Consider the following 25,976-nt stretch of genomic DNA (forward strand, 5'->3'; position numbering starts at 1 on the left):
ACAAGACCATGTGCGCACGAAAAAGATCCTGTAATCCATGTCAGAGTTCGGTGGGTTATAGAAACACGAAAATACCCAGCATGCTTCCTCCGAAAGCGGCGTATGGCTGCCTAAATGGCGGGGTAAAAACGGTCATACACGTAAATAAAAAGCCGGGGGAGTTTCAGCCCATGAACGAACAAACAAACAAACAAACATCCCACGGCAGTTTACTGATAGCTCAAACTGTCTGTATGTGTTTCTTATTTTCATTATTGACTTTTTAATTTTAAATGTTAGGGAATAAATGGAGAAAATCTATGCAGCAGGTGGTGGTATATTGCCCGCACACTCGGACAATGCTTGTTTTCTTCTTCTTCTAGTCAGTCAGATAGCCAGACAATCAGTTGCTCATTTATATGCACCCATCTTGAAAATAAAACCATAACGGTTTTTAAAAAAGAATAACACACACTATGCATGAATAAATACCAACAGCCTTCAAAGTTCAACCGACAGCCTTATTCTGTGACAAAGTCAGCATAATTATGTTCATTGTTGCGGCAAATTGTCGTCTAGGCGACATTTTGCTGCTCTACATAGTACATGCCTGGCTGGGTTTGAGTCCACTGGTTAGCCCGGTGTCAGAATAATGTGACTGGGTGAGATGAAGCCTGTGCTGCGACATCTGTCTTGTGTGTGGCGCACATTAAATGTCAAAGCAGCACTGCCCTGAGATAACCGAAGGGTGGACTGGGCGGTGAGCAAACAAAGTTAAGTTAAGGGTTTGAGTCCCTTCGAAAGTAGGGTGGATGATGTTTCAGTCTATCCAGGGTCGACTTATGTAAGACTCTTCGTGCCTATTCTCGACGTGTGCATCATATATATGCATGTGAAAAAGATCCTGCTTCACGGTACGATTAGACTGGTCAAAGCAGATACCCAGCATGCACATACATATTGGCATAATCTTTCGAAGGGACTCATACATATTGGCATAATCTTTCGAAGGGACTCGGATCCCTTCTATATCTTTTTTTTACATCAATGTTGTGTTCTGTTCAACAGTCGGTGGGAAAGGAGCAACTTCTACTCCAACAGTCGATGGGAAAGGAGCAACTTCTACTTTAACAGTCGGTGAAAAAGGACCAACTTATACTTCAACAGTTGGTGGGAAAGGATCGAGCAACTTCCACTTCAACAGTCGGTGAAAAAGGAGCAACTTCAACAGTCGGTGAAAAAGGAGCAACTTCTACTTCAACAGCCGGTGAAAAAGGAGCAACTTCTACTTCAACAGTCAGTGAAAAAGGAGCAACTTCTACTTCAACAGTCAGTGAAAAAGGAGCAACTTCTACTTCGAAGTGAACTTCTTCAGGGAAATCTGTGTTTACTGTGGAGATTTTGACAGCCATCTGAGAAGACATTTACTACGTAAACATTCTGATGAAGAAGCAGTTGCTCCCATGGGGTCGCCTTCACGCGGCGGGAGTGTTTCCACTAAGCTACCCCACCCCTTTACTTCTCTTCTTTTGTCTTATTTCTGCCTTACCAGTCCTTTCACCTATATTTCCTTCCAAGAAAACTCTCCCTACTATTCCCTGCAGATTTCCGATTCCTTTCTTGTTGTCTTATTTCTACCTGACTGGATCCATCACCTTTATTTCACTTACCAAAAGTCTTCTTTTCCACATCCTTATTTCTTTGCCCCCCGCATGTCGTAAGAGGCGACTAACGGATTCTGTTTCTCCTTTTACCCTTGTTAAGTGTTTCTTGTATAGAATATAGTCAATGTTTGTAAAGATTTTAGTCAAGCAGTAAATAAGAAATGTTAAGTCCTTTGTACTGGAAACTTGCATTCTCCTAGTAAGGTCATATATTGTACTACGTTGCAAGCCCCTGGAGCAATTTTTTGATTAGTGCTTTTGTGAACAAGAAACAACAAGTGGCTCTATCCCATCTCCCCCCTTTCCCCTATCCCATCTCCCCCCTTTCCCCGTCGCGATATAACCTTGAATGGTTGAAAACGACATTAAACACCAAATAAAGAAAAAAAGAAGCAGTTCAAGCTGCATTAAAACTTCCCTGTGGACAAGAACGGGATAGTGCTTTTGCAGCTATTCGCAAAGACGGAATTTTGGACACAAATCGGACGCTGCCAAAAGAAGGCAAGTTCATATGTGAGCGCAACCAGGGAGTTGAAAAACGTGTGATGTGTGGAGGGTGTCATGGTTTTTTTCAGTAAGAAGGGCTCAGGACTCTAGTCAGACTGGTGCTCAGCCCTCTTCTGCTCAGGACTCTAGTCAGACTGGTACCCCCCGCGGGTTAGGGGGAGTCCCATATTGGTTGGGACCAGAAAGAATTTACCCGATGCTACCCAGCATGTCGTAAGAGGCGACTAACGGTTCTGTTTCTTCTCTTCTTTTGTCTTATTTCTGCCTTACCAGTCCTTTCACCTATATTTCCTTCCAAGGAAACTCTCCCTACTATTCCCTGCAGTTTTCCAATTCTTTTCTTGTTGTCTTATTTCTACCTGACTGGATCCATCACCTTTATTTCACTTACCAAAAGTCTTCTTTTCCACATCCTTATTTCTCTGCACCCCGCATGTCGTATGAGGCGACTAACGGATTCTGTTTCTCCTTTAACCCTTGTTAAGTGGTTCTTGTATAGAATATAGTCAATGTTTGTAAAGATTTTAGTCAAGCAGTATGTAAGAAATGTTTAGTCCTTTGTACTGGAAACTTGCATTCTCCCAGTAAGGTCATATATTGTACTACGTTGCAAGCCCCTGGAGCAATTTTTTGATTAGTGCTTTTGTGAACAAGAAACACTTAACAAGTGGCTCTATCCCATCTCCCCCCTTTCCCCTATTCCATCTCTATCTCCCCTTTCCCTCGTCACGATATAACCTTCGTGGTTGAAAACGACATTAAACACCAAATAAAGAAAGAAAGTCAGACTGTTGCTCAGGACTCTAGTCAGACTGTTGCTCAGGACTCTAGTCAGACTGGTGCTCAGGACTCTAGTCAGACTGTTGCTCAGGACTCTAGTCAGACTGGTGCTCAGGACTCTAGTCAGACTGGTGCTTAGGACTCTAGTCAGACTGGTGCTCAGGACTCTTCTGCTCAGGACTCTAGTCAGACTAGTGCTCAGCCCTCTTCTGCTCAGGACTCTAGTCAGACTGTTGCTCAGGACTCTAGTCAGACTGGTGCTCAGCCCTCTTCTGCTCAGGGTTCATTGAAAAAGAAAAGAGACTATGTTGTTTGGACATCTGCTGACACTGAATCAGTTTCCTCTTATTTTCAAGTCTTTTTTTACTGCTAAAGGGACAGGCACAAAGGGTAAATTGCCAGGTAAAGATTGTGTACTGAACTTTTTACAATTGCACACTATTTTTTCTGGAAGACATTTCTCCAAAGACAAATTGGTGAAGTTGGTTAAAACCAAAGTGTTCAATGAGCGAACAACACTCAGAAAAACCAGGGCTCAATGTTTGAAACCTTTTGAAGAATTTTCATTGGCCATATATCCAGAAGCTCGCATTCATTTCATGGATAAGTGAATGGGACAAACGTCCGGACCAATGGTCAAGTTTGTGAGGATATGATATTATGAGTATATAGTCACAAATATGTACAAGTTTGTGTATAATTATATGTGTACCGTATTTGACGGATTACAAGACGCACCGTTTTATAAGCCGCACCCCCGACTTTTAACAAAAAAATTGGGACGAGCCACGTATAGGCCACGTCACTATATTAGCCGCCGTCGAAAAAAAAATAATCAGATCGTGTCAATCAATCAAAACAACCAGGCAAACAAAAATTACAGTATTTGGCAAAATCGGCTCGGAGAATAAACAAGTGAAACAAAAAAGAAAAGTGAAAAAGTTTGAAGAAAAATATCACACACACAATTTGTAACCAACACACACATGTAGTCCCGCCCGGAATAAGCTTTTTTGGGATGATTTACAACTTTTGCGCACATTTCGAGCGGACGAAAACACAACATGGCGGCTCTCGCTCCTCCAACTATCGCAAGACACAAAAAAACGAAATCTCGCGCACGCGCGAGATCCTGATACATCCAATGTTTCTCTGTACGGTATCTTGTCACGACGACTTGTTGACAAACGAAGATTCGCGAAAGAAAGAGAAAAGGGCCGAGTCTTGAGTAGAGAGCTAATAAAGTACCGGTAATCGCTAATCGAGCGAAATGAAAATCCGCGGCGACTTCCATTAGGTGAATGCTATTCAAGTTTAGGTAACGTTTTAGCCGCATCTTTTTATAAGCCGCAATGCGATTTTTTTTGAAAAAAAGTCGCGTCTTGTAGTCCGTCAAATACGGTATATATGTACAGTCGCAAGAATGTACAAGTTTGTAAGGATATGACTATTACAGTATAGGTGTGTATGGGCACAAGTATACATACAAGTTTGTAAGGATATATTACCGTAAAATCCCTAGCATAAGCCCACCATCTAGCAAACGCCCACCCCCCACTTTGGGCCAAAAGTTGTGCACAGGGGTAACTACCTAGCAAACGCCCACCCTGCTTTTTTCAAAGAGACTATAGGCTCACTTTCACTAGGATTTGTGCAGCCTGTTCTAAAAGTCATCTTTTTCCCCTTCTTTACCTTTTCGTGTTTCTTTCCTTTTTTCTTATTCTTTGTCCCCTCTCCTCACTCCCACCCATCGTTCATGTTTTTTTGAGTTTCTCTTCTCTTTTTTTCCCTAAGTTTGTGGGTTTTTCTTTCTCAGAAAGATTGGGCCTTTTGAAGACAAAATCCAAGTTCAGTTAACGTTTCATTTCCAAAGACGATCGTGTAATTTCTTCCTTGTACAGAAAGAAAGGGCTTCATTGGTGTTGACATTTCGACATTTCATCAAGTTTCTTTTTCCCGGAATTGTGTTGTTATTGTTTGTCCTTGCAAAGGTCTGGTGATTTTCTTTTTACTTTATAAATTTATATAAATGACTATGCTTGGGTTGTTTTCAGAAGAGCCAGTCCTTTTCTCTCTCTCTCTCTCTCTCTCTCTCTCTCTCTCTCTCTCTCTCTCTCTCTCTCTCTCTCTCTCTCTCGGTTGGCCTTCTTTGCCTCAAAGTAATTTTTCTTTCTTTTTTCCTTCACTTCTACTCACACGACCTAACTTACATGCTTTCGGGGTTTGTATTCACTCAATTACACGATTGAGCACAAAACTTACTTTGTGCAAAGGGGTCTATCCCTAGCAAACGCCCACCCCCCAATTTTGCCCTAAATCTGTGCACAGGGGGGGTGGGCCTATTCTAGGGATTTTACGGTATGTGTGTGTGTGTTAGACTGTGAAGGAGACATCACATTTTTCAGTGCGTGTGATATTCAGTTGTCCGTAGGCTTTGGTCGCAAGCACAACAGTCTGACTGCTACTGAATTTTCCTGGCTGGTTACCCCTAGTGTGTGTTGTTTACGGTATATGCAGTTCACGTCTCAGCTACTCAAAGTGAACATTGGTTTAAGTAATGGTTAAAATTACGCACACAGAGCCATTCTATGTTAAATCAAGTTATCAAATATCAACGAATCAAATCAGAGAGAGGTTGAGAGACTAAGTCAAAGAAAGGGACTGTGACTGTGAGACAGTAATTAGTCAAGGGACAGAGTAAAGCGAGGGACCGGACGGTTCTCATGCTCGCAGACATTCACGAACAAGGATACAGAACATTTGCGATTGTATGCCTTTTAATTCTATGAATATTTTCTGCAATTGCACATACCTGTCAAGTACTTTTGGCCTCTGACCATAGTAAATGGCATAAGAAACCATAGTTGGGGATCAAAAACCATAGTTAATGCGTGGATCAGGATGTGGTTAAACACACAAATTCAACTTCTCACGCATACACACTAAACCAATCAGATTGTTTTTCGCAAACTAAAAGTAAAACACATAAATTCCTTTCTGCACAAACTGCTCTTTATTTACCACTACATGTAATACATTTACACTGCACTCTTGTTCGTTCATTTTTGTTGTCACTTGTCACTTGTGTTCTTAGTTGTATTCATCTGTGCAAATGCTCCCATGGGGTCGCCTTCACGCGGCGGGAGTGTTTTTACCAAGCTACCCCACCCCTTTACTTCTCTTCTTTTGTCTTATTTCTGCCTTACCAGTCCTTTCACCTATATTTCCTTCCAAGAACACACTATTCCCTGCAGTTTTCCAATTCTTTTCTTGTTGTCTTATTTCTACCTGACTGGACCCATCACCTTTATTTCACTTACCAAAAGTCTTCTTTTCCACATCCTTATTTCTCTGCACCCCGCATGTCGTAAGAGGCGACTAACGGATTCTGTTCCTCCTTTTACCCTTGTTAAGTGGTTCTTGTATAGAATATAGTCAATGTTTGTAAAGATTTTAGTCAAGCAGTATGTAAGAAATGTTTAGTCTTTTGTACTGGAAACTTGCATTCTCCCAGTGAGGTCATATATTGTACTACGTTGCAAGCCCCTGGAGCAATTTTTTGATTAGTGCTTTTGTGAACAAGAAACACTTAACAAGTGGCTCTATCCCATCTCCCCCCTTTCCCCTATCCCATCTCCCCCCTTTCCCCTGTCGCGATATAACCTTCGTGGTTGAAAACGACGTTTAAAACACCAAATAAAGAAAGAAAGAAAGAAATCTGTGTAAATCTTTGCTTTGTCAATCATGCTGCCAGTCACCTTAAAATCATGGCAGCATGCATCAGAGTTAATTTTGACCTGCAAGAAGGCAGTCAGTGTGTCAGCTCCCAGACTGTGATCCAGCACTTAAAGGTGTTGCAGGGTTTCACTGCCAAATGGAAATTTATTCAACATTTTCCTCACACAGGCCACGTAGAACTGGCGCACATCATGCCAGAACTTCTGTTGTGTTGCTGGTGCAAGCTCCTCCTCAGAAATGAATGAACGGCAGTCCATGCCAGCAAAAAAAATTTAAAATAAATAAATAAAATTTTTTTAAAAAAAATAAATAAAAAAAAAAGGCTGAAAATGCGTATGGTTTGAGGTATACGACGTAGGACCCAAAAAACACCGAAAAACCGTAAGAATTACGCAGAATGCGTAGGACTTGACAGGTATGAATAGCATGCTTTTTTATGAATGTCAAAAACTACTATTTAGTATCTTGTTTAGATTTCCTCACAGTATTGATTTTATATATGTCGTCTTTTATACGCCATATGTCTTAATATTGCTTGCTTTTGTGTATATATGTATTTCTGTGCAAAATCGTTTGGGTTATTAACTTATTGTTTCTCAATTTTTCTTCACTTCGTTTATCTCCCGCAGTGGGGCACTGCGGTTATGAAATTAAAGGCCCCTTCTGTTTTTGGAACCGCAGGAGCTTTCTAGTTTGCTGTTACAGTCGAACTCGCTTAAGACGAATCACTGGGGATCGGGAAAAAAGTTCGTCTTAACCAAAATTCGTATTAAGAAAATTGATTGATTTTATTTTTTTTTTTAATTTTTTTTTTCATTTTCATTTTCATTTTCATTTTCATTACTTTATTGTCCCATCGCTGGGAAATTCGGGTCGCTTCCTCCCAGTGGAAAGCTAGCAGCAACAGAGTCGCGCTACCCAAGTGTCTGCGTGTTTAAGTGTATTCAGCCACCTGCACTTATGGCAGAATGACCAAGGTCTTTTACGTGCCATTGTGATGACACGGGGGTGGGACATGGCTTCCGTCTCTGGGTCTGCACATAAAGTTGACCCGTGTCCGTCCCGGCCCGAATTCGAACCTGCGACCTTTCGATCACAAGTCCAGTGCTCTACCAACTGAGCTACCGGGCCCCCCTTTTTAAGTCTTGTACATTTTATGGTGTTTCAATTTGTTTCTTTCGCAACTTTCATGCTGCTTCACGTTTAGACAATAAAGTGACATATTCAGTTACATGTTCATGTGTGTCTCATGTTGAGTGATGATTGTTGAGTTTGAGTGAGAGTGAGCACACAGATGTTTCATCCAGTTGTTACGTTTTTGGTCACACACACGCACACACTGACACTGTCCACATTCGCGGTGTTCCTATCATTTGTCCGGAATCACTTACCTTGGCGACGGGTAGCAAACCTTGGCCAATTTAGTTTAGTTTTTTTTGTTGCAACATGATGTTCAAATCCAAATCGAAAGCACTGACTGACTGATAAACTATCGCGAACCGGCGAACGCAAACGTTGAGAGTGTGGTTTCCCTTGTCCAAGGGAAACCACTCTGGCATCTATATTTTTTGGCAATGGCTTCCGTTCTAAACATTGATGTTTCGTATTTGGTATTCGCGAAGGAAATAAACGTCAGTCAGTCATTCATGTTCAGTGTCTGAGCTATCAATCACTTTGATTCTAAATTTGAAATTGTTTTGTGAGTACAGTGTAATCAGTTTAACTTTATTCAGTGATCGGTTGAGCAATGGTTCAAGCAGTCGACGCAAGGGAAGACTTTGACACATGTATTCAAACTTCTCAAATTCCCATGATATGTCGATCTCGGGACGAGTTTAAAGATTTCGTCATAAGCGTGAGTAAATTACAGACATTATGCATGCTTGGGAATCCAAAAAGTGCTCGTTATAAGCATAAATTCGTTATAAAGAATTCGTTTTAAGCATTTTTTTTAAGCATGAAGAAAGAGGTATTCAGTTGGGAACTTAAAACTAATACGTTATAAGTCAAAATTCGTAACTAGCGTGTTCGTTTTAAGTGGGTTCGACTGTAGGTAGATTTTTGGTTCCTCTTTCCTGTCATGCTCTCTTTTTCTTCATGAATTCTTTTCTTTTTTCTGCCTTCTTGCTCATTCACCTGTATTTTTTCCAAAAATCTCTTCTCTTGCCGCTTGTCTCGCGATTCATGTATAGTTTAATCTGTTAGTGTTCTGATGTAAGTCCAGCAGTAGATAGGTTAAGCCTATTTTAACATACTGGAAACTGGTAATCTTCCAGTAGGTATTAATTTAGTTTTACTAAAGCCTGCTGGGACACAAGTAATGGGTTAGTGCATTTGTAAACAGGAATCGCTTGACAAGTGGCCCCCTTCATCCCCCCCTTCCTCGTCCTGATATGGCTCTGCGTAGTCGGCTGGACGTTAAGCAACAAATAAACAAACAAACAAACAAAACAAATGTAATCGGTCAGTGTTAGTCTGTCCGGCCGGCCGGCCGGCCGTAGACACCACCTTAACGTTGGACTTTTCTCGGAAACTATCAAAGCGATCGGGCTCATATTTTGTTTAGTCGTGACCTCCAATGACCTCTACACTTTAACGATGGTTTCGTTGACCTTTGACCTTTTTCAAGGTCACAGGTCAGCGTCAAAGGAAAAATTAGACATTTTATATCTTTGACAAAGTTCATCGGATGTGATTGAAACTTTGTAGGATTATTCTTTACATCAAAGTATTTACATCTGTAGCCTTTTACGAACGTTATCAGAAAAACAAGGGAGATAACTAGCCTTTTCTGTTCGGCAACACACAACTTAACGTTGGGCTTTTCTCGGAAACTATAAAAGTGACCGGGCTCAAATTTTTTGTGAACGTGACTCATTGTGTTGTGAATAGCAATTTCTTCCTGTCCATCTGATGCCTCATATAATATTCAGAACTGCGAAAGTGACTCGATCGAGCGTTTGCTCTTCTTGTAGTTATTGTTAATTTCTTTAAGCTACAGTTACAATTGTTTGAGTTCTTTAAATGAACATTCTAAAGTTTCCTTGAGTGTCAATAAAATGATAAATATTTGTACAACTTTGTTGCATGTTTCTGACTGTGAACATAGATTGTGTTGCATGTTTCTGACTGTGAACATAGATTGTGTTGCATGTTTCTGACTGCGAACATAGATTGTGTTGCATGTTAGTTTTGTTACTGTAAATTTATTAATGCTTGACCAGCACGGTTAGCCTAGTGGTAAGGCGTCCGCCCCGTGATCGGGAAGTCGTGGGTTCAAACCCCGGCCGGGTCATACCTAAGACTTTAAAATTGGCAATCTAGTGGCTGCTCCGCCTGGCGTCTGGCATTATGGGGTTAGTGCTAGGACTGGTTGGTCCGGTGTCAGAATAATGTGACTGGGTGAGACATGAAGCCTGTGCTGCGACTTCTGTCTTGTGTGTGGCGCACGTTATATGTCAAAGCAGCACCGCCCTGATATGGCCCTTCGTGGTCGGCTGGGCGTTAAGCAAACAAACAAACAATTAATGCTTGCATTTGAAATTCCAGTGACATTAACAGTGCTACCACACAAATGACAGAAAAATAAAACAACAACAATAATTACCATATTTTCTCAATACATGTAAATTGTAATAGGGTGTCTAAAGGTGATCCATGATAAGTTTCATCCCGTCGGGTTTAAACGTACTGAATATTATCCGGACAGGACCGAGTCATCCCTAGTTTGCGAGGTTGTGCTGTTCACATGGGCAGAGATTTTGATTTGACTTGCCGCCGACTAAAATCGCTTGAAAGTTGGTCACAAGTTGGTTGCAAGTCTTCCATGTGAACAGCACTTTATCGTGTATCTAAGTCATCCGATTGTTGCTTTAAAGCCCCCTTTTCCCTTTTATGACAATAGGCGACTTGCACTATCGGCCTGCACCGCCAAATCGCGCGATAAATCTGCCATAACTTTCATGGCCTTGCGAGATCTGCCGCAAAATGGGGGCATGTCCGGATAGCTCAGTGAGAGTTTGCAGACACTTCGCCTTGACAATTCATAATTTTCATAAAATTGTGAATTTTCAATGTGAAAAGTGTGCTGCAGCAATGATAGCCGCGAGAATAATTCGAAAGTTCGTTCAAAGCACCCAAGCATAGCCCATGCAAAAAGAAAAGGCAATCGAGTTTTTTTTTAAAACATTTATTTCACACAAGCCAGAAAACACCAGTGCTTGTGAGAGCAAAACGTTTGCCCGCAGCGAAGTGAACTTTCCTTCTCTTTCACACTCGAGAGCTATTGAAGCGGGGTATTGTGCAAGTTGGCTATTCTGTATTAGGTTGTCCAAAAACACATACTGTTGAGTTCAATCATAATTCTGTCAATGATGCGTTTCATAATCATATACCAGTCGGTTTTTTTTCTTGTCTGGAATAAAGACTTTTTTCAGCATTACCAGGCTATTCATGGTCTCATGGATCTGTTCCCGTTATAACACCCAAGTTAAGCAGCGAGGGGGCTAAGATGCGGATGGATGACCGTCTAAAAGGGCGTAGATTACTGCATATATATCTCTTCACCTATAACAAATGATTTCCTTCTTCACTTCGGCCTTGTTAAGATTTCATTGGTTTCAATTTGAAAGTTAAAGAAAATTTCATAAATTATGTTACAAATATGCAATGTTAGGAATAAGAATACAAACATTATAGAGGAAGTTCTTTTGGGTGCAGTGAACAACAAATGTAAACTCTCTTGTTGGTATGTTTTAAAAATCTAAACGGTTCATACTTTCAATCTTGTAGGTAGGTTTATGTTCGCAAGTTCACATAAAATCATTTATGCAACAAATTCAGACTCACCTAATTTAGCCAAAACGATATATGACAAAATGTTGCATCAGTTGATTGATGTCAACGGAGGGACGATACTGCCTTCCGTGAAACATAATTATTTTTAGCCACCAAGCTCACCACTGAAAGCTAACATTATTTTAAACCTGGACAATTACCGGTAGCTCAGTTCGTAGAGCACTGGACTTGTGATCGGAAGGTCGCAGGTTCGAATTCGGGCCGGGATGGACACGGGTCAACTTTATGTGCAGACCCAGAGACGGAAGCCATGTCCCACCCCCGTGTCATCACAATGGCACGTAAAAGACCTTGATCATTCTGCCATAAGTGCAGGTGGCTGAATACACCTAAACACGCAGACACCTGGGTAGCGCGACTCCGTTGCTGCTAGCTTTCCACTGGGAGGAAACGACCCGAATTTCCCAGCAATCACCACAAATACATACTTTCAAGGTTGATTATTTATTGACAGAAGACTTATTTACAAAAATAAAAAAACTGCAGATATATGATTTGTCATGGTGGCCCTAAGGTTTTTTGAACATATAATAATAATAATAATAATAATAATGCAAACTTTTATAGCGCTATTCTAGAAAAATGTCTACTCTTAGCGCTTTACAATACATACATCGACCAAGCATACTATACACGCACAGGCAAAGAAACCGACCAAACATAACCAACAAACTATACATGCACAGGCAAAGAAAGCGACCAAACATACAATACACGCACAGGCAAGATAACGACCAAACATAAACAAACATACTATGACCAAACATAACCAACATACTATACGCGCGCAGGCAAAGAGAACAATCAGCACATGTAATAATTACTGACAACTAATAATGCAGGCATACAATGACAGTGACCAACCTTAACCCAACCTTAATGGTCACCCCAAACCCCCTTATATGTTCAAAAAACCTTAGGGCCACCATGACAAATCATATATCTGCAGTTTTTTTATTTTTGTAAATAAGTCTTCTGTCAATAAATAATCAACCTTGAAAGTATGTATTTGTGGTGATTTACTTACAATTTCATTGATAAATATCCAATAAAGTAATGAAAATGAAATGAAAAGTCTTCTGTCAATAAATAATCAACCTTGAAAGTATGTATTTGTGGTGATTTACTTACAATTTTTCATTGATAAATATCCAATAAAGTAATGAAAATGAAATGAAAAAATGAAAATGAATTATTTGATATATTTTCTGTTAGATCAAAGTGGGCCGATCTGTACCTTTAAAGGGGCATTCTAGAGCAATGTTTGCTAAGTTGTTTATTAGCTGCTCTTACTTTCAATCTTGTAGGCAGGTTTTTCTCTGTAAAACCCCCTTTTCTAACTAATGATAAATGATAATTAATTTTAGCCACCAAACTCCCTACAGAAAGCTACAACATTCTTTTTAAGCCTGGACACATTTTTTATATATATCTGGTGACCTTAAATCCCCCTTTTCAAAAGGGTGACTTAAGGTTGGGTTAAGGTTGGTCACCCCAAACCCCCTTATATGTTCAAAAAACCTTAGGGCCACCATGACAAATCATATATCTGCAGTTTTTTTATTTTTGTAAATAAGTCTTCTGTCAATAAATAATCAACCTTGAAAGTATGTATTTGTGGTGATTTACTTACAATTTCATTGATAAATATCCAATATATTTACTGGGAACCTTAAAATCCCTTTTTGGAGCGGGAGACCTAAGTTCCCATTTATAGTTATATATATATCTATATATATATACGACTAGTGTCTGTCTGTGTGTCTGTCTGTCTGTGCGCGATGCGCGGCCAAGGTTCTCGATGGATCTGTTTCAAATTTGGTGGGCTTATTCAGAGAGACCCCGGACACAATCTGGTCGATGAGAATATTCAACACGTGCTCTCAGCGCGCAGCGCTGAACCGATTTTGGTTTTTCTCTGGATCCATTTCCAGTAAGTCTTCCTTATCTTCTCCAGTGTTTTCAGCGTTTACCTCCCTTCCTTCGTTTGGCGTCAATCCATATTCCCGTTTCTATTTTTAGAAGGTCACTGTCGACAACGCTCAATCCATATTCCCGTTATACTATTTTTAGAAGGTCACTACTCTTCTCCAGTGTTTTGCGCGTTTATCTCCCTTTCTTCGTGCGGTGCGCCGGCAAAGCCGGCGTACACCCGGCTAAGCCGGGTCCCCGGCGCAGCCGGGTATTCGGCTCGACTTTTTCCCGGCGCAGCCGTACCCGGCGAAGCGGGTATTCATCTAGTCTTTCATATGTACCTACCATTCTTTCGTCCCACCTCCACCCTCCCCCTCTTCCTACTGCTAGCTGTTTCCTGGTCTTTTTGGTTTGCTTCAACTATGCTGTTGACCTAGATTTTTTTTTTTTAATTTGCCAAGCACATCATTGTGGGGCTTTTAATAAAAAACAAGTCTCGTAAGGCGAAAATACAATATTTAGTCAAGTAGCTGTCGAACTCACAGAATGAAACTGAACGCAATGCCATTTTTCAGCAAGACTGTATACTCGTAGCATCTTCAGTCCACCGCTCATGGCAAAGGCAGTGAAATTGACAAGAAGAGCGGGATAGTAGTTGCGCTAAGAAGGATAGCACGCTTTTCTGTACCTCTCTTTGTTTTAACTTTCTGAGCGTGTTTTTAATCCAAACATATCATATCTATATGTTTTTGGAATCAGGAACCGACAAGGAATAAGATGAAAGTGTTTTTAAATTGATTTGGACAATTTAATTTTGATAATAATTTTTATATATTTAATTTTCAGAGCTTGTTTTTAATCCGAATATAACATATTTATATGTTTTTGGAATCAGCAAATAATGGAGAATAAGATAAACGTAAATTTGGATCGTTTTATAAATTGTTATTTTTTTTTACAATTTTCCGATTTTTAATGACCAAAGTCATTAATTAATTTTTAAGCCACCAAGCTGAAATGCAATACCAAAGTCCGGGCTTCGTCGAAGATTACTTGACCAAAATTTCAACCAATTTGGTTGAAAAATGAGGGCGTGACAGTGCCGCCTCAACTTTCACGAAAAGCCGGATATGACGTCATCAAAGACATACGTTCGGGGATATCATACCCAGGAACTCTCATGTCAAATTTCATAAAGATCGGTCCAGTAGTTTGGTCTGAATCGCTCTACACGCACGCACACACGCACGCACACACGCACGCACACACATACACCACGACCCTAGTTTTGATCCCCCCTCGATGTTAAAACATTTAGTCAAAACTTGACTAAATGTAAAAATCAAGCATCCGTCTACAACGTATTCTCATTCATCCTTCAACATTTACACAATACTGAAATATCTCAATGCTAATTCATATCCTAACATCACATTCAAATCAATAGGTCTACCATATCTATACTTACTGATACACATTTTTGAAATGAGCAAAATATGATTAATAATTTTGTTTATGGGGGTTTGCACTTCTGGAGAGTAACCAAACAAAACATCTTTTTCTGTTAATACAATATTTTCTCCCGTATTAACAAATATACATCTTCTAACATTTTCCCAAAACAATTTCATTTTAATTACTACATTTCCAAAAGAAGTGTTCAATATAATCAATTTCATTACAAAGACTACATAAATTATTTTCTTTTAACTTCATTTTATGCAATAAAATATTGGTGGGATATATATTATGTAAAATTTTCCATTGGAGTAACTTTACTCTTTCTTCGCTTGTGCATGCACTTGCCAGGACCCAATACTTTTCGTCAATGCAGATGTTATATTTGTGGGACCAAAATTTTACAGCGCAGGGTTCACTGGCTTTGGATTGCGTTAATATCGCACGAAATTTCTTCGGGGAAGGGTTATTTAGCATGCCCTGAAAACAGGTCGCAGGATGCTCGTCACCCGCGTCTTCTTTAACTGTGTTGTCCCCCAGTGCTCGCGCGCAGAGGGCCGTGTGCAAAGCGTTGTACTCAAACAGCCTTGTGGGGCTATATCCGACAATGGCACAAATATGTTGAAATGACACAATATTTTCGTCTATCCATACATCACGTACACAATTCACACCGGCTTCAATCCATTTATCAAAACACAACACATTCTTTCTAAAAATAATATCTGCATTATTCCACAAACATTGATCAAGAATACTTTCTTTTTGAACAGGAAATAAATATCTGTTCTCAATCCATATTTTTAAAACTTGTTGCCAAAATTTTGATTTAGCTCTGGTCAGACCAATAAACTGTTTTGGTTTGGCAGTTGATTTAAAGCAGCACAGCTGGCTTCCGAGAACCTCATAATAATGTCTTGGAATCAATTGCCAATTTGCAAAATCGGTTTGTTGTAACCTGGCTGCCCAATATAACAAAAAGGAAGTCTGCATATCATGCTGTTGACCTGGATAGTTCCATAGTTTATAAGTAATGTTTGTCCGACATCATATTTTTGTTAATTTGTAACTACGTAGGGCGCGTAATATAAGCGTTCGCTTGAGTTCGTGTCCCTATTGTTTATCGTTGTATTGTTGTACCATGTTTGATTTAATAAAACATTGTTTAAACCAATTCCTCAATTTCAGAAGAAATATTGATTTACTGTGCAGATTTCTCGATATGTTGAGACAGGTTAAGGGACAAAACCCGTGTTATGCATAATTGTGTTATAAGAAGTAATTTCCCTTGACGCAAGCAAAGTATAGTTCACGCTTCCAAAGGCCAAATCGGCAATCTCCACCACGCACACACACGTACACACTCACACACACACACAGACACACACACACACATACACACACACACACACATACACACACTTACACACGTACACACTCCCACACACACACACACACACACACACACACACACACACACACACACACACACACACACACACATCACACACACACACTCACATACATAAACACATTAGTAGTAGTGCTTACAAGTTTTGCAAGATAAACCGCATGTAATGTTCCTTTGAGTGATGTTTCACTGCCTTGCATTTTAATTATATCAGGCGACGGGCGCAGTGGTAAGACGTATGCCTCCTAATCGGGAGGTTGTGAGTTCGAATCCCGGTCGCTGCCGCCTGGTGGGTTAAGAGTGGAGATTTTTCCGATCTCCCATGTCAACGCATGTGCAGACATGCTTGTGACTTAACCCCCTTCGTGTGTACACGCAAGCACACGACCAAGCGCGCACGGAAAAGATCCTGTAATCCATGTCGGAGTTCGGTGGGTTATGGAAACACGAAAATACCCAACATGCCTACTCAACGAAAGCGGAGTGAAGCTGACTATGCTCTTAGAGTATAGTTTGGGGAACCCAAATGGGCAAACGAGCTCACACGTAACCAGAACAATCTTGAACGCTGAAGAAGAAGAAGTTAACCGTTAGGCCTAATAGAGCGAATTAGCTTTGATAGACATCCAGCAAAAATAAAATATAGACACATTCACAAACGGTCCATATCAGGAGTCTAGGCCAGTGAAGAGGCCTTCACGAATCACTGAAAAAAAACCCACCCAACTAATACTTCAAAATAACATGATACATCTTAGTGTGCAAGTCAGATACATTCAAATATGCTTTAGATTTATCTGTTTTCGGTTTGATGATAACGTTATTTGAAGCCCAACAGGAAACTAGAAACTTACCAAAAACAGAGAGAAAATGAATGAAATTATCAACTTGCACGAAAAGAAGACTTAATTTTTTATTATATTTTTTGGAAATCTATGTATAGGTTACAACACGAGTGGTTTTTTATATGGCTTGTATTTCAGTCAAGACCCAGCGGATGAATATCATCGGGAGACACGAGCCTTTGGCGAGTGGCTCTCGATTGATATTCCCGCTGGGTCTTGACTGAAATACAAGCCATATAAAAAACCACGAGTGTTGTAATCTGTATATCCCATTCTACCATCAAACACAAAGTGTAGACTACTAGCGGCACTGTTGCGATCTGTGGAGTGTGAAACAGTGTTTTCAGCGAGACTTGGCCTTTTTGCAACCTTAAACTAAGTGACCGTCGCTGAAAAAATAAAACGAATGAGTGCATCTATAAGTACGCGGTAACACTACTTTCAGACCGTTTAAAAGCTTTAAGTAAAGGTTCATAAGTTGCAAGAAAGTAATGAAGTCGTATAGAAATCCATTTAGTTGAAGCGCACAATTCTTTTGCGTTTCAGGTCGGCGGAACGGGGAAACCGGTTTGGCCCCCATTTGGCTTACTCGACTCGATTCAGAATCGATTCCACGTTGTTTTTTTCGAACGCATTATTATACAATTAGTCTTATTGACAGAGAAGCAAATTTTAGGGAACACATATGTAGATTTAACCATTTGCTCCCTATTTGAAATGTATCTACATGTTTTGCGAGTGTGTTTGCATGAACCTAAACTGGTATGGGTGCGAGGAAAACAGGACCCAAGTCTGTCACCGCCGCTTGATTGCATTTTGAAAGAATATGACTGGATTACGGAAAAATACACACATGTTAAGTTCTTAGATACCTTCATCGCCAATGTGGACTTACTGCAGAGCCAGGCAAAAGAGTAGACTTGCTCGCAAAACACGTGAAACAGCTGATGATAGCGAAGCCCAACCGTGCCAGGTAAGGACGGTCTGACAGATTCTCAAAAGTCGTCTGCTAACGAAGCAAGGGGAGGGTACTCGTGTTTTTGTTTTGGTTCGCTAGCATCTGGTTATCTTGTAAGTTGAATGTTCGTTTTTTCCCACCTGCATTGCTTTCATAATGAAAGAAACGTTTGCTTATTGCATCTCATACATCAGATCAGTTCTGAGATTCATTTTTGCGTGCAACTGATATGGTTTTCTGAGCCGTGCAATACGATTTTGGAACTTCATACAAATGTGTCACATTGTTCGGCGCGAGGTCAAAGGTCGGGAGCAAAGTAGTTCTTCGCCCAAATCGGAATCTGCACTATCATATATTTTTTTGAGTCCATGATGTATTTATTGAGCTATAAAAATACAACATATATACCCATACTGAAGTAACAGAGACAAAGAAGGGAGGTCATGGGATATATATAGTTATAGGTTATTTTCAGCAAGCTTCTTAATGGATTAATGAAACCAGCCTTTAGCTTTATTTTATTCTATTTGTTGAAGGTGGTCCACATTGGGAGACATACAATACTTTGATATTTTGCTAATCTTTTTTGTTTGCAGTAGAAACTTGGGATCAAAACTTGTTGATGTAACAAATACAGTCTTAGTTGTCATATATTATAGCCATGTTTGTGTGATAACAACTATGGGTGTGGACAGAAACTAGTCCGTTTTAATCCAAATATAACATATTTATATGTTTTTGGAATCAGAAAATGATGGAGAATAAGATGAACGTAAATTTGGATCGTTTTATAAAAATGTTTTTTTTTTTACAATTTTTAGATTTTTAATGACCAAAGTCATTAATTAATTTTTAAGCCTCCATGCTGAAATGCAATATCGAAGTCCGGCCTTTGTCAAAGATTGCTTGGGCAAAATGTCAATCAGTTTGATTGAAAAATGAAGGTGTGACAGTGTCGCCTCAGCTTTTACAAAAAGCCGGATATGACGTCATCAAAGACATTTATCGAATAAATGAAAGAACGTCTAGGGATATCATACCCAGGAACGCTCATGTAAAATTTCATAAAGATCAGTCCAGTAGTTTGAATCGCTCTACACACACACACGCACCGACAGACACACACCATGACCCTCGTCTCGATTCCCCCTCTATGTTAAAACATTTAGTCAAAACTTGACTAAATGTAAAGTGGTCCATATTAGGCAACCTTCCCTTACTAGTCTTGTAAGTATGTTGAGCTCTTCGATCAAACGTGAAGCATCTTCACATGCGCACACCTTCGCATTGATCTTTGGAGTTCCCGCTTCTAAAGATACTTTAACTGCACTGAACAGACAAGGTGTAGCGGCAAATTATAGTGTCTTGTCATGTCTGCACATAGAGGGTATTCTGCGTGCATACGGCCCGCGGGTGCAGACCTATAGTTCATGTATTTACTCGTTCTTCTTGCAGAGCAATATGTAATATCGGTTCAGTTAATAATTGATGATTACGAGAATATCCATGTCGATTATTTCGGCTCATCAACAGAGTTTTTATCCGTATCCGTTTTTGTACATCGAAGGCAATGTTGACACTCAATGAATTAATACATAACCGGATCAGCTTGTGAAGAATATTTGTATAAAATATAGATTAATTTAGACTATTACACATAAAGTCGCTGCGATTTCCAAACCACGTGACGATCGCACAAAACGGTTCTGATTTTCTGTTCAGGTGACTATTGATTTATACTGGCAACGAGCTGTACTTATAGTGACCTTGCGTTAATCCTTAAGGAATATCAAAGGTACAGTTCATTACAAGAGGACACAAAAACAGACACACAGGGGGAAAAGAACACATACGAAATTATCACCGGACAGTGTAACTAGAATTTCCTGGCAAACATATATGTTTGACGCAGACTCATATAGCAGTCCTACATTAAAATGGAAATTAAACTGAGGATGAAAGTCGCTTGTTCATTTCAATGCTTGTTATTTTGTGTTTGTGTCTGGAGATTGCATGGTTCCGATCAACTATTAGTACTCTTGCTGCATATGTCGTGAGTGATTATTATGCACAGAAAGAAAAAACCCATGAGATACAAACATATATAACAGAAAGAGAGTTCAGAGTTCCACTATCTTAATGGCATTAACGGGGTCCTGATTTGGCCTATATGGTCCGCTGGACCCAAATAGCAACAGATATCAAATCAATGGCATAAACCTGTGTTTGTATCAACAAGACACCAGATACTCGAAAAGAAGAAATGAAGAAGAGGAAAATTGACAGCACAGCTGAAATAAAAAACAAACGCAGATGTCAGAACTTATAAAGAAAAGATACATTTTTATTCATGAAAGTTAAGGCATACTCATGCACATGTACTTTCTTCGTCCGGCCGTGTTCCAGAGAGGTACCTGAATGGCATACATACATAAATAAAAATCCTAAGTATAAATACGTCCACAGAAACAGTCCGACAAAAGCATAATCAAATACCAACATTGTATTCTCGACAAGAAAAAAATACATTTAAACACCAAGACTAGTGCTGATAGAAAATCAATTATGTACAAAAGCATTTCCGAAACAAATTCTTCCAAGTTTGCTTTATGATTGGGAATGTCGTTTTATTTCAGCAGTCCTTAAAACGCCCAAACAGATTTGAAGAAACTTGTGTCGTAATTTCGGCAAATACTGCTAAACGTTTACATTGTTAATCGAAAAAAAGTACTTCGCGTTTTATTGTTTCGCGTAACTAGCCAGTAACTTGAATTTAAAAAGACAGTGCTCATCAACACCAATAATTATTTCACTTTCCTGGGTTGACCAGTTTAAAATGATTAACGGAACACATTGATCACAGTATTCTATAATTTCTGAGCACAACACGTACATAAGATTCCATGCTTCACACGTGCTCGCTCATGTTCACTACTTCAGATCTGTCAAGGCTTTTCCAAGTATTAAGAGCATTCTTTTACTTGGACTCATACGCATAATCAGTATCGTGGCAGTATACTGTGTAGCATTGAGTGTGATTTATTTTTTGAATTAGTTTAGAAGATTTTCAAAAAAATCAATTTCAGATCGGATCAACAAGATTTCACAGGAAGCAGCCATGCTGCCGACTTTTGACGTGAGTTGACGTTGAAGGATGCTAATATTCCACACAAAAAACGCCGAACAGATCAAGGTTGAACGTTATCGTGAACACAAGCTGGAATCTTAAATGTAGGACATAATTACGTCCCTTTGGTTTAAGATTTGTGTAGTGTTGAAATGCAAGTGGAGTATTCATATTGAATATGAAAATCATATTCAAGAAGCTGCGAAAAAAGACAAACCGAGAGTTGAAAATTGGCGGACTCTTTTTTTTTTTAATCATTTTTATTAATATTTGTTGTTGTTGCGATTGTAGAGAGAAATGGCCGAGCATTTCTGGTGTAAGATTGAAGGCTTTGCAAACAATTCTTATGTTATCTTCTTATCAATATTGAGTGCTGCGAACTTGCCTAAAAAGGGCAATTATATCATTTGATAGGAATTTAATGTCCAAATACTACATAACTGAAACTTACCCGCAGCTCTCATTGTGAAACTAGCCTTTTGGTAAATAATCATTACTTTGTTTTTTGTGGTGCTTGTTTACCTTGCACTATTGTAAACTCTCTATATCTCAGATTTCTATAGATGTAAGGAATATCAGAGATAAAAACTAAACCAAACAACACAGCAATAACAATCACCCAAACACTACCGATCTGAGCCGTCGACGGCCGAGGATCTGACGAGCTTTCTTTTCGTCGTCGAGTTGACGACAACTTGCTAACGTCAACGCCGAGGTCACGCTTGATGGCGTCAAACTCGTGGGGACGCAGCATTGTAACATTAGACCGGAATGCACATACGCATTTTCTCGTTGGTGAGTAGATACGTCCAGGCCGACTAGTTGTAGGAGGATTAACAGAACGCCCAAGATAATCAGTTGTGTTTGGAAAGTCGTTCGCTAAGGTTGTTTCTGCGGCAGTTGCAGTTAGATCTAAAGGTATGGTTTTTGTCTCCAAATTGTCCTTTATTGTGTTAAACGAACTTGCATCAGAAGACTTGGTTGTTGTGTCGGCAGACCTGGCTGAATTACTATCATCCGAGATTGGTGTATAAGCAGTAGTTATCAGTGTGTCAGCAGTAATGGTCGGTGTGTCAGTGGTAGTGGTTGGTGTGTCAGTAGTAGTGGTCGGTGTGTCAGTAGTAGTGGTCGGTGTGTCAGTAGTAGTGGTTGGTGTGTCAGTAGTAGTGGTTGGTGTGTCAGAAGTAGTGGTCGGTGTGTCAGCAGTAGTCGTTAGTGTGTCAGTAGTAGTGGTTGGAGTGTCAGCAGTAATGATTGGTGTGTCAGTTTTGGTGGTTGGTGTGTCAACAGTAGTGGTTGGTGTGTCAACAATAGAGGTTGGTGTGTCAGCAGTAGTGGTCCGTATGTCAGTAGTAGTGGTCGGTGTGTCAGTAGAAGTGGTCGGTGTGTCAATATTAGTCGTTGGTGTGTCAGAAGTATTGGTCGGTTTGTCAACAGTAGTGGTTGGTGTGTCAACAATAGAGGTTGGTGTGTCAGAAGTAGTGGTTGGTGTGTCAGCAGTAGTGGTTGGTGTGTCAGAAGTGGTTGGTGTGTAAGTAGCAGTGGTTGGTGTGTCAGCCATAGTGGTTGGTTTGTCAGAAGTAGTGGTTGGTGTGTCAGCAGTAGTGGTTGGGGTGTCAGCAGAAGTGGTCGGTGTGTCAGATGTAGTAGTCGGTGTGTCAGCAGTATTGGTTGGTGTGTCAGAAGTATTGGTTGGTTTGTCAGCAGTAGTGGTTGGTGTGTCAGCAGTAGTGGTTGGTGTGACAGCAATAGTGGTTGGTGTGTCAGCAGTAGTAGTTGGTGTGTCAGCAGTAGTGGTTGGTTTGTCAGCAGTAGTGGTTGGTGTATCAGCAGAAGTGGTTGGTGTGTCAGCAGTAGTGGTTGGTTTGTTAGCAGTAGTGGTTGGTTTTTCAGCAGTAGTGATTGGTGTGGCAGCAGTAGTGGTTGGTTTGTCAGCAGTAGTGGTTGGTGTGTCAGTAGTGGTTGGAGTGTCAGTAGTGGTTGGTGTGTCAGAAGTATTGGTCAGTGTGTCAGTAGTGGTTGGAGTGTCAGTAGTGGTTGGTTTGTCAGCAGTAGTGGTTGGTGTGTCAGCAGTAGTGGTTGGTGTGTCAGCAGTAGTGGTTGATGTGTCAGCAGTAGTGGTTGGTGTGTCAGTCGTGGTTGGTGTGTCAGCAGTAGTGGTTGGTGTGTCAGCAGTAGTGGTTGGTGTGTCAGTAGTGGTTGGAGTGTCAGTTGTGGTTGGTGTGTCAGAAGTATTGTTCAATGTGTCAGTAGTGGTTGGTGTGTCAGTAGTGGTTGGAGTGTCAGTAGTGGTTGGTGTGTCAGCAGTATTGGTTGGTCTGTCAGCAGTAGTGGTTTGTGTGTCAGAAGTATTGGTCGGTGTGTCAGCAGTAGTGGTCGGTGTGTCAGAAGTAGTGGTCGGTGTGTCAGAAGTAGTTGTCGGTGTGTCAGCAGTAGTGGTTGGAGTGTCAGTAGAGATTGGTGTGTCCGTATTAGTGGTTGGTGTGTTAGCAGTAGTGGTTGGAGTGTCAGTAGTGGTCGGTGTGTCAGTAATAGTTGGTGTGTTAGCAGTAGTGGTTGGAGTGTCAGTAGTGGTCGGTGTGTCAGTAATAGTTGGTGTGTCAGCATTAGTGGTTGGTGTGTCAGTAGTGGTTTGTGTGCCAGTAGTTGTTGTTGGTGTGTCAGTAGTGGTTGGTGTGTCAGTAGTGGTTGGTATGTCAGCAGTAGTGGTTGGTGTGTCAATAGTTGTTGCTGGTTTGTCAGTAGTGGTTGGTGTGTCAGCAGTGGTTGGTGTGTCAGCAGTAGTGGTTGGTGTGTCAGTAGTGGTTGGTGTGTCAGTTATAGTTGGTGTGTCAGCGGTAGTGGTTGGTGTGTCAGTAGTGGTTGGTGTGCCAGTAGTAGTGGTTGGTGTGCCAGCAGTAGTGGTCGGTGTGCCAGTAGTAGTGGTTGGTGTTTCAGTAGTAGCGGTTGGTGTGTCAGTTACAGTGGTCGGTGTGTCAGTAGTGGTGGTCGGTGTGTCAGTAGTAGTGGTTGGTGAGTCCGTAGTAATGGTAGGTGTGTCAACAGTAGTGGTTGGTGTGTCAGTAGTGGTTGGTGTGCCAGCAGTAGTGGTCGGTGAATCAGTTGCAGTTGTCGGTGTGTCAGTAGTAGTGGTTGGTGTGTCAGTAGTAGTGGTAGGTGTGTCAGCAGTAGTGGTTGGTGTGTCAGTAGTTGTCGGTTTGTTAGAAGTAGTGATTGGTGTGTCAGTAGTGGTCGGTGTGTCAGAAGTAGTGGTTGGTGTGTCAGTAGTGGTCGGTGTGCCAGTAGTAGTGGTTGGTGTTTCAGTAGTAGCGGTTGGTGTGTCAGAAGTAGTGGTTGGTGTGGCAGTAGTAGTGGTTGGTGTGTCAGTAGTAGTGGTTAGTGTGTCAGCAGGAGTGGCTGGTGTGTCAGCAGTAGTGGTTGGTGTGACAGCAGAAGTGGTTGGTGTGTCAGCCGTAGTGGTGGGTGTGTCAGCAGTAGTTGTCAGTGTGTTAGTAGTAGTGGTCGGTGTGTCAGTAGTAGTGGTCGGCATGTCAGCAGTTGTGTGATCTGTTGTTGGCGGTACCACTGTCGTATCTGCAAGAAAGTAGAGAAAAAACACCCATACATTTTAATGATGTGAAAACATTAGACTCTCCTGTTTCAAAGTTAACTATATTATAGCTACAGAAAACGAGCGTCTTTCGCACGACACGGTATTGTTAGTTCAGCACAGTATTAAAAAAGAGGTACAAATCAGTATTAATTTATATCTGTAATTTTGAATAATCTTATTGCTTTGCGTATTGGTCTCGTTTTATTGTTTACAAGTCCATTGTGTCCAAAAAGTGGTGATAGAATAGAGAAGGGGGAGAGGGAAAAGTTACATTCACTTACAAACAGGGCATCGCCAGGGGAAAGACGCAGATGATGTGGTACTGCTGTTTGAAGCGTCATGGTCCTCAGGCTGGTCGCACTCCAACATTGTCTCGGCAAACCACAGTGTGCATTGCGGCAATTCCAGGGCGTTGCGGGGTAAGAATTCAAACCCCATGCACGGTAAGTAGCGAGCTGATGGAAGCTTGAACCAGTTTTTGTTGCAGAGGTTGTGGCATTCCGGGGTAGATTCCAGGGAATGGTAGACTCTACTGATGTGCTTGCCTGATGTTTTACAGATACCATTGTCTGGTTGGCGAACTAAAGGGTACTGTGATATCACTGCAGGTGTTTCTGTTTGGTAAAGCAGACATTGTCAAGTGTATACGTTACAGGTTGTACATCATGAGTGAGTGAATTTGATTGGTTTGCTAACAGGCATCTCCATGCTCAACTGTAATACTATCATCAACAACGATATACTAAACAAATGTAACGCTTTAACTCATGATGATGATGATGATGATGATGATGATGATGATGATGATGATGATGATGATGATGATGATCATCATCATCATCATCATCATCATAAGAATGGCCACATGCAACCATCATTGTCGTCGTTTTAAATAAAACCACAAACACCACCATCACCACCAACATTTTCTTTTCCGATTACCGGTATTTTAAATGACCCAGAGGGCGTTTTCGAGAGAGTACCAGAAGATTAATGTTTTTTTTATTAAAGTTGGGGTTAGAGAAGGTTTTGAAGAAACAACAATATAATTTGTGATCAAAGTGTTACCTAATGTACGACAGTAACGACGAAAGTCTCGTGATGAACCAGCAGCCACAGGCTGACCAGGACAGTCAGACGGGCTCC

General features: G+C 40.7%; 2 protein-coding genes across 2 annotated transcripts in view; one reads left to right on the plus strand and one right to left on the minus strand.

Annotated features, from left to right (window-relative positions):
* The window catches only part of LOC138977214 (uncharacterized), a 30,450-nt gene extending 20,704 nt beyond the window's left edge, over positions 1-9,746 (plus strand). The window contains exon 8 of the mRNA XM_070350119.1: positions 1,048-9,746. The gene's annotated coding sequence lies outside the window, so the exon portion shown is untranslated. The remainder of the gene's footprint in view (positions 1-1,047) is intronic.
* LOC138977215 (mucin-2-like) overlaps positions 1,140-25,976 on the minus strand; it is a 28,864-nt gene continuing 4,027 nt past the window's right edge. The window contains exons 5-7 of the mRNA XM_070350120.1: positions 25,112-25,375; positions 22,202-24,811; positions 1,140-1,369 (exon numbers count right to left, since the gene is read on the minus strand). Of these exons, the coding sequence (XP_070206221.1) occupies positions 1,140-1,369; positions 22,202-24,811; positions 25,112-25,375 (3,104 nt within the window). The remainder of the gene's footprint in view (positions 1,370-22,201; positions 24,812-25,111; positions 25,376-25,976) is intronic.

The sequence above is a fragment of the Littorina saxatilis genome, linkage group LG9, assembly GCF_037325665.1.
Source record: "Littorina saxatilis isolate snail1 linkage group LG9, US_GU_Lsax_2.0, whole genome shotgun sequence".
Classification (NCBI taxonomy): Eukaryota; Metazoa; Mollusca; class Gastropoda; order Littorinimorpha; family Littorinidae; genus Littorina; species Littorina saxatilis.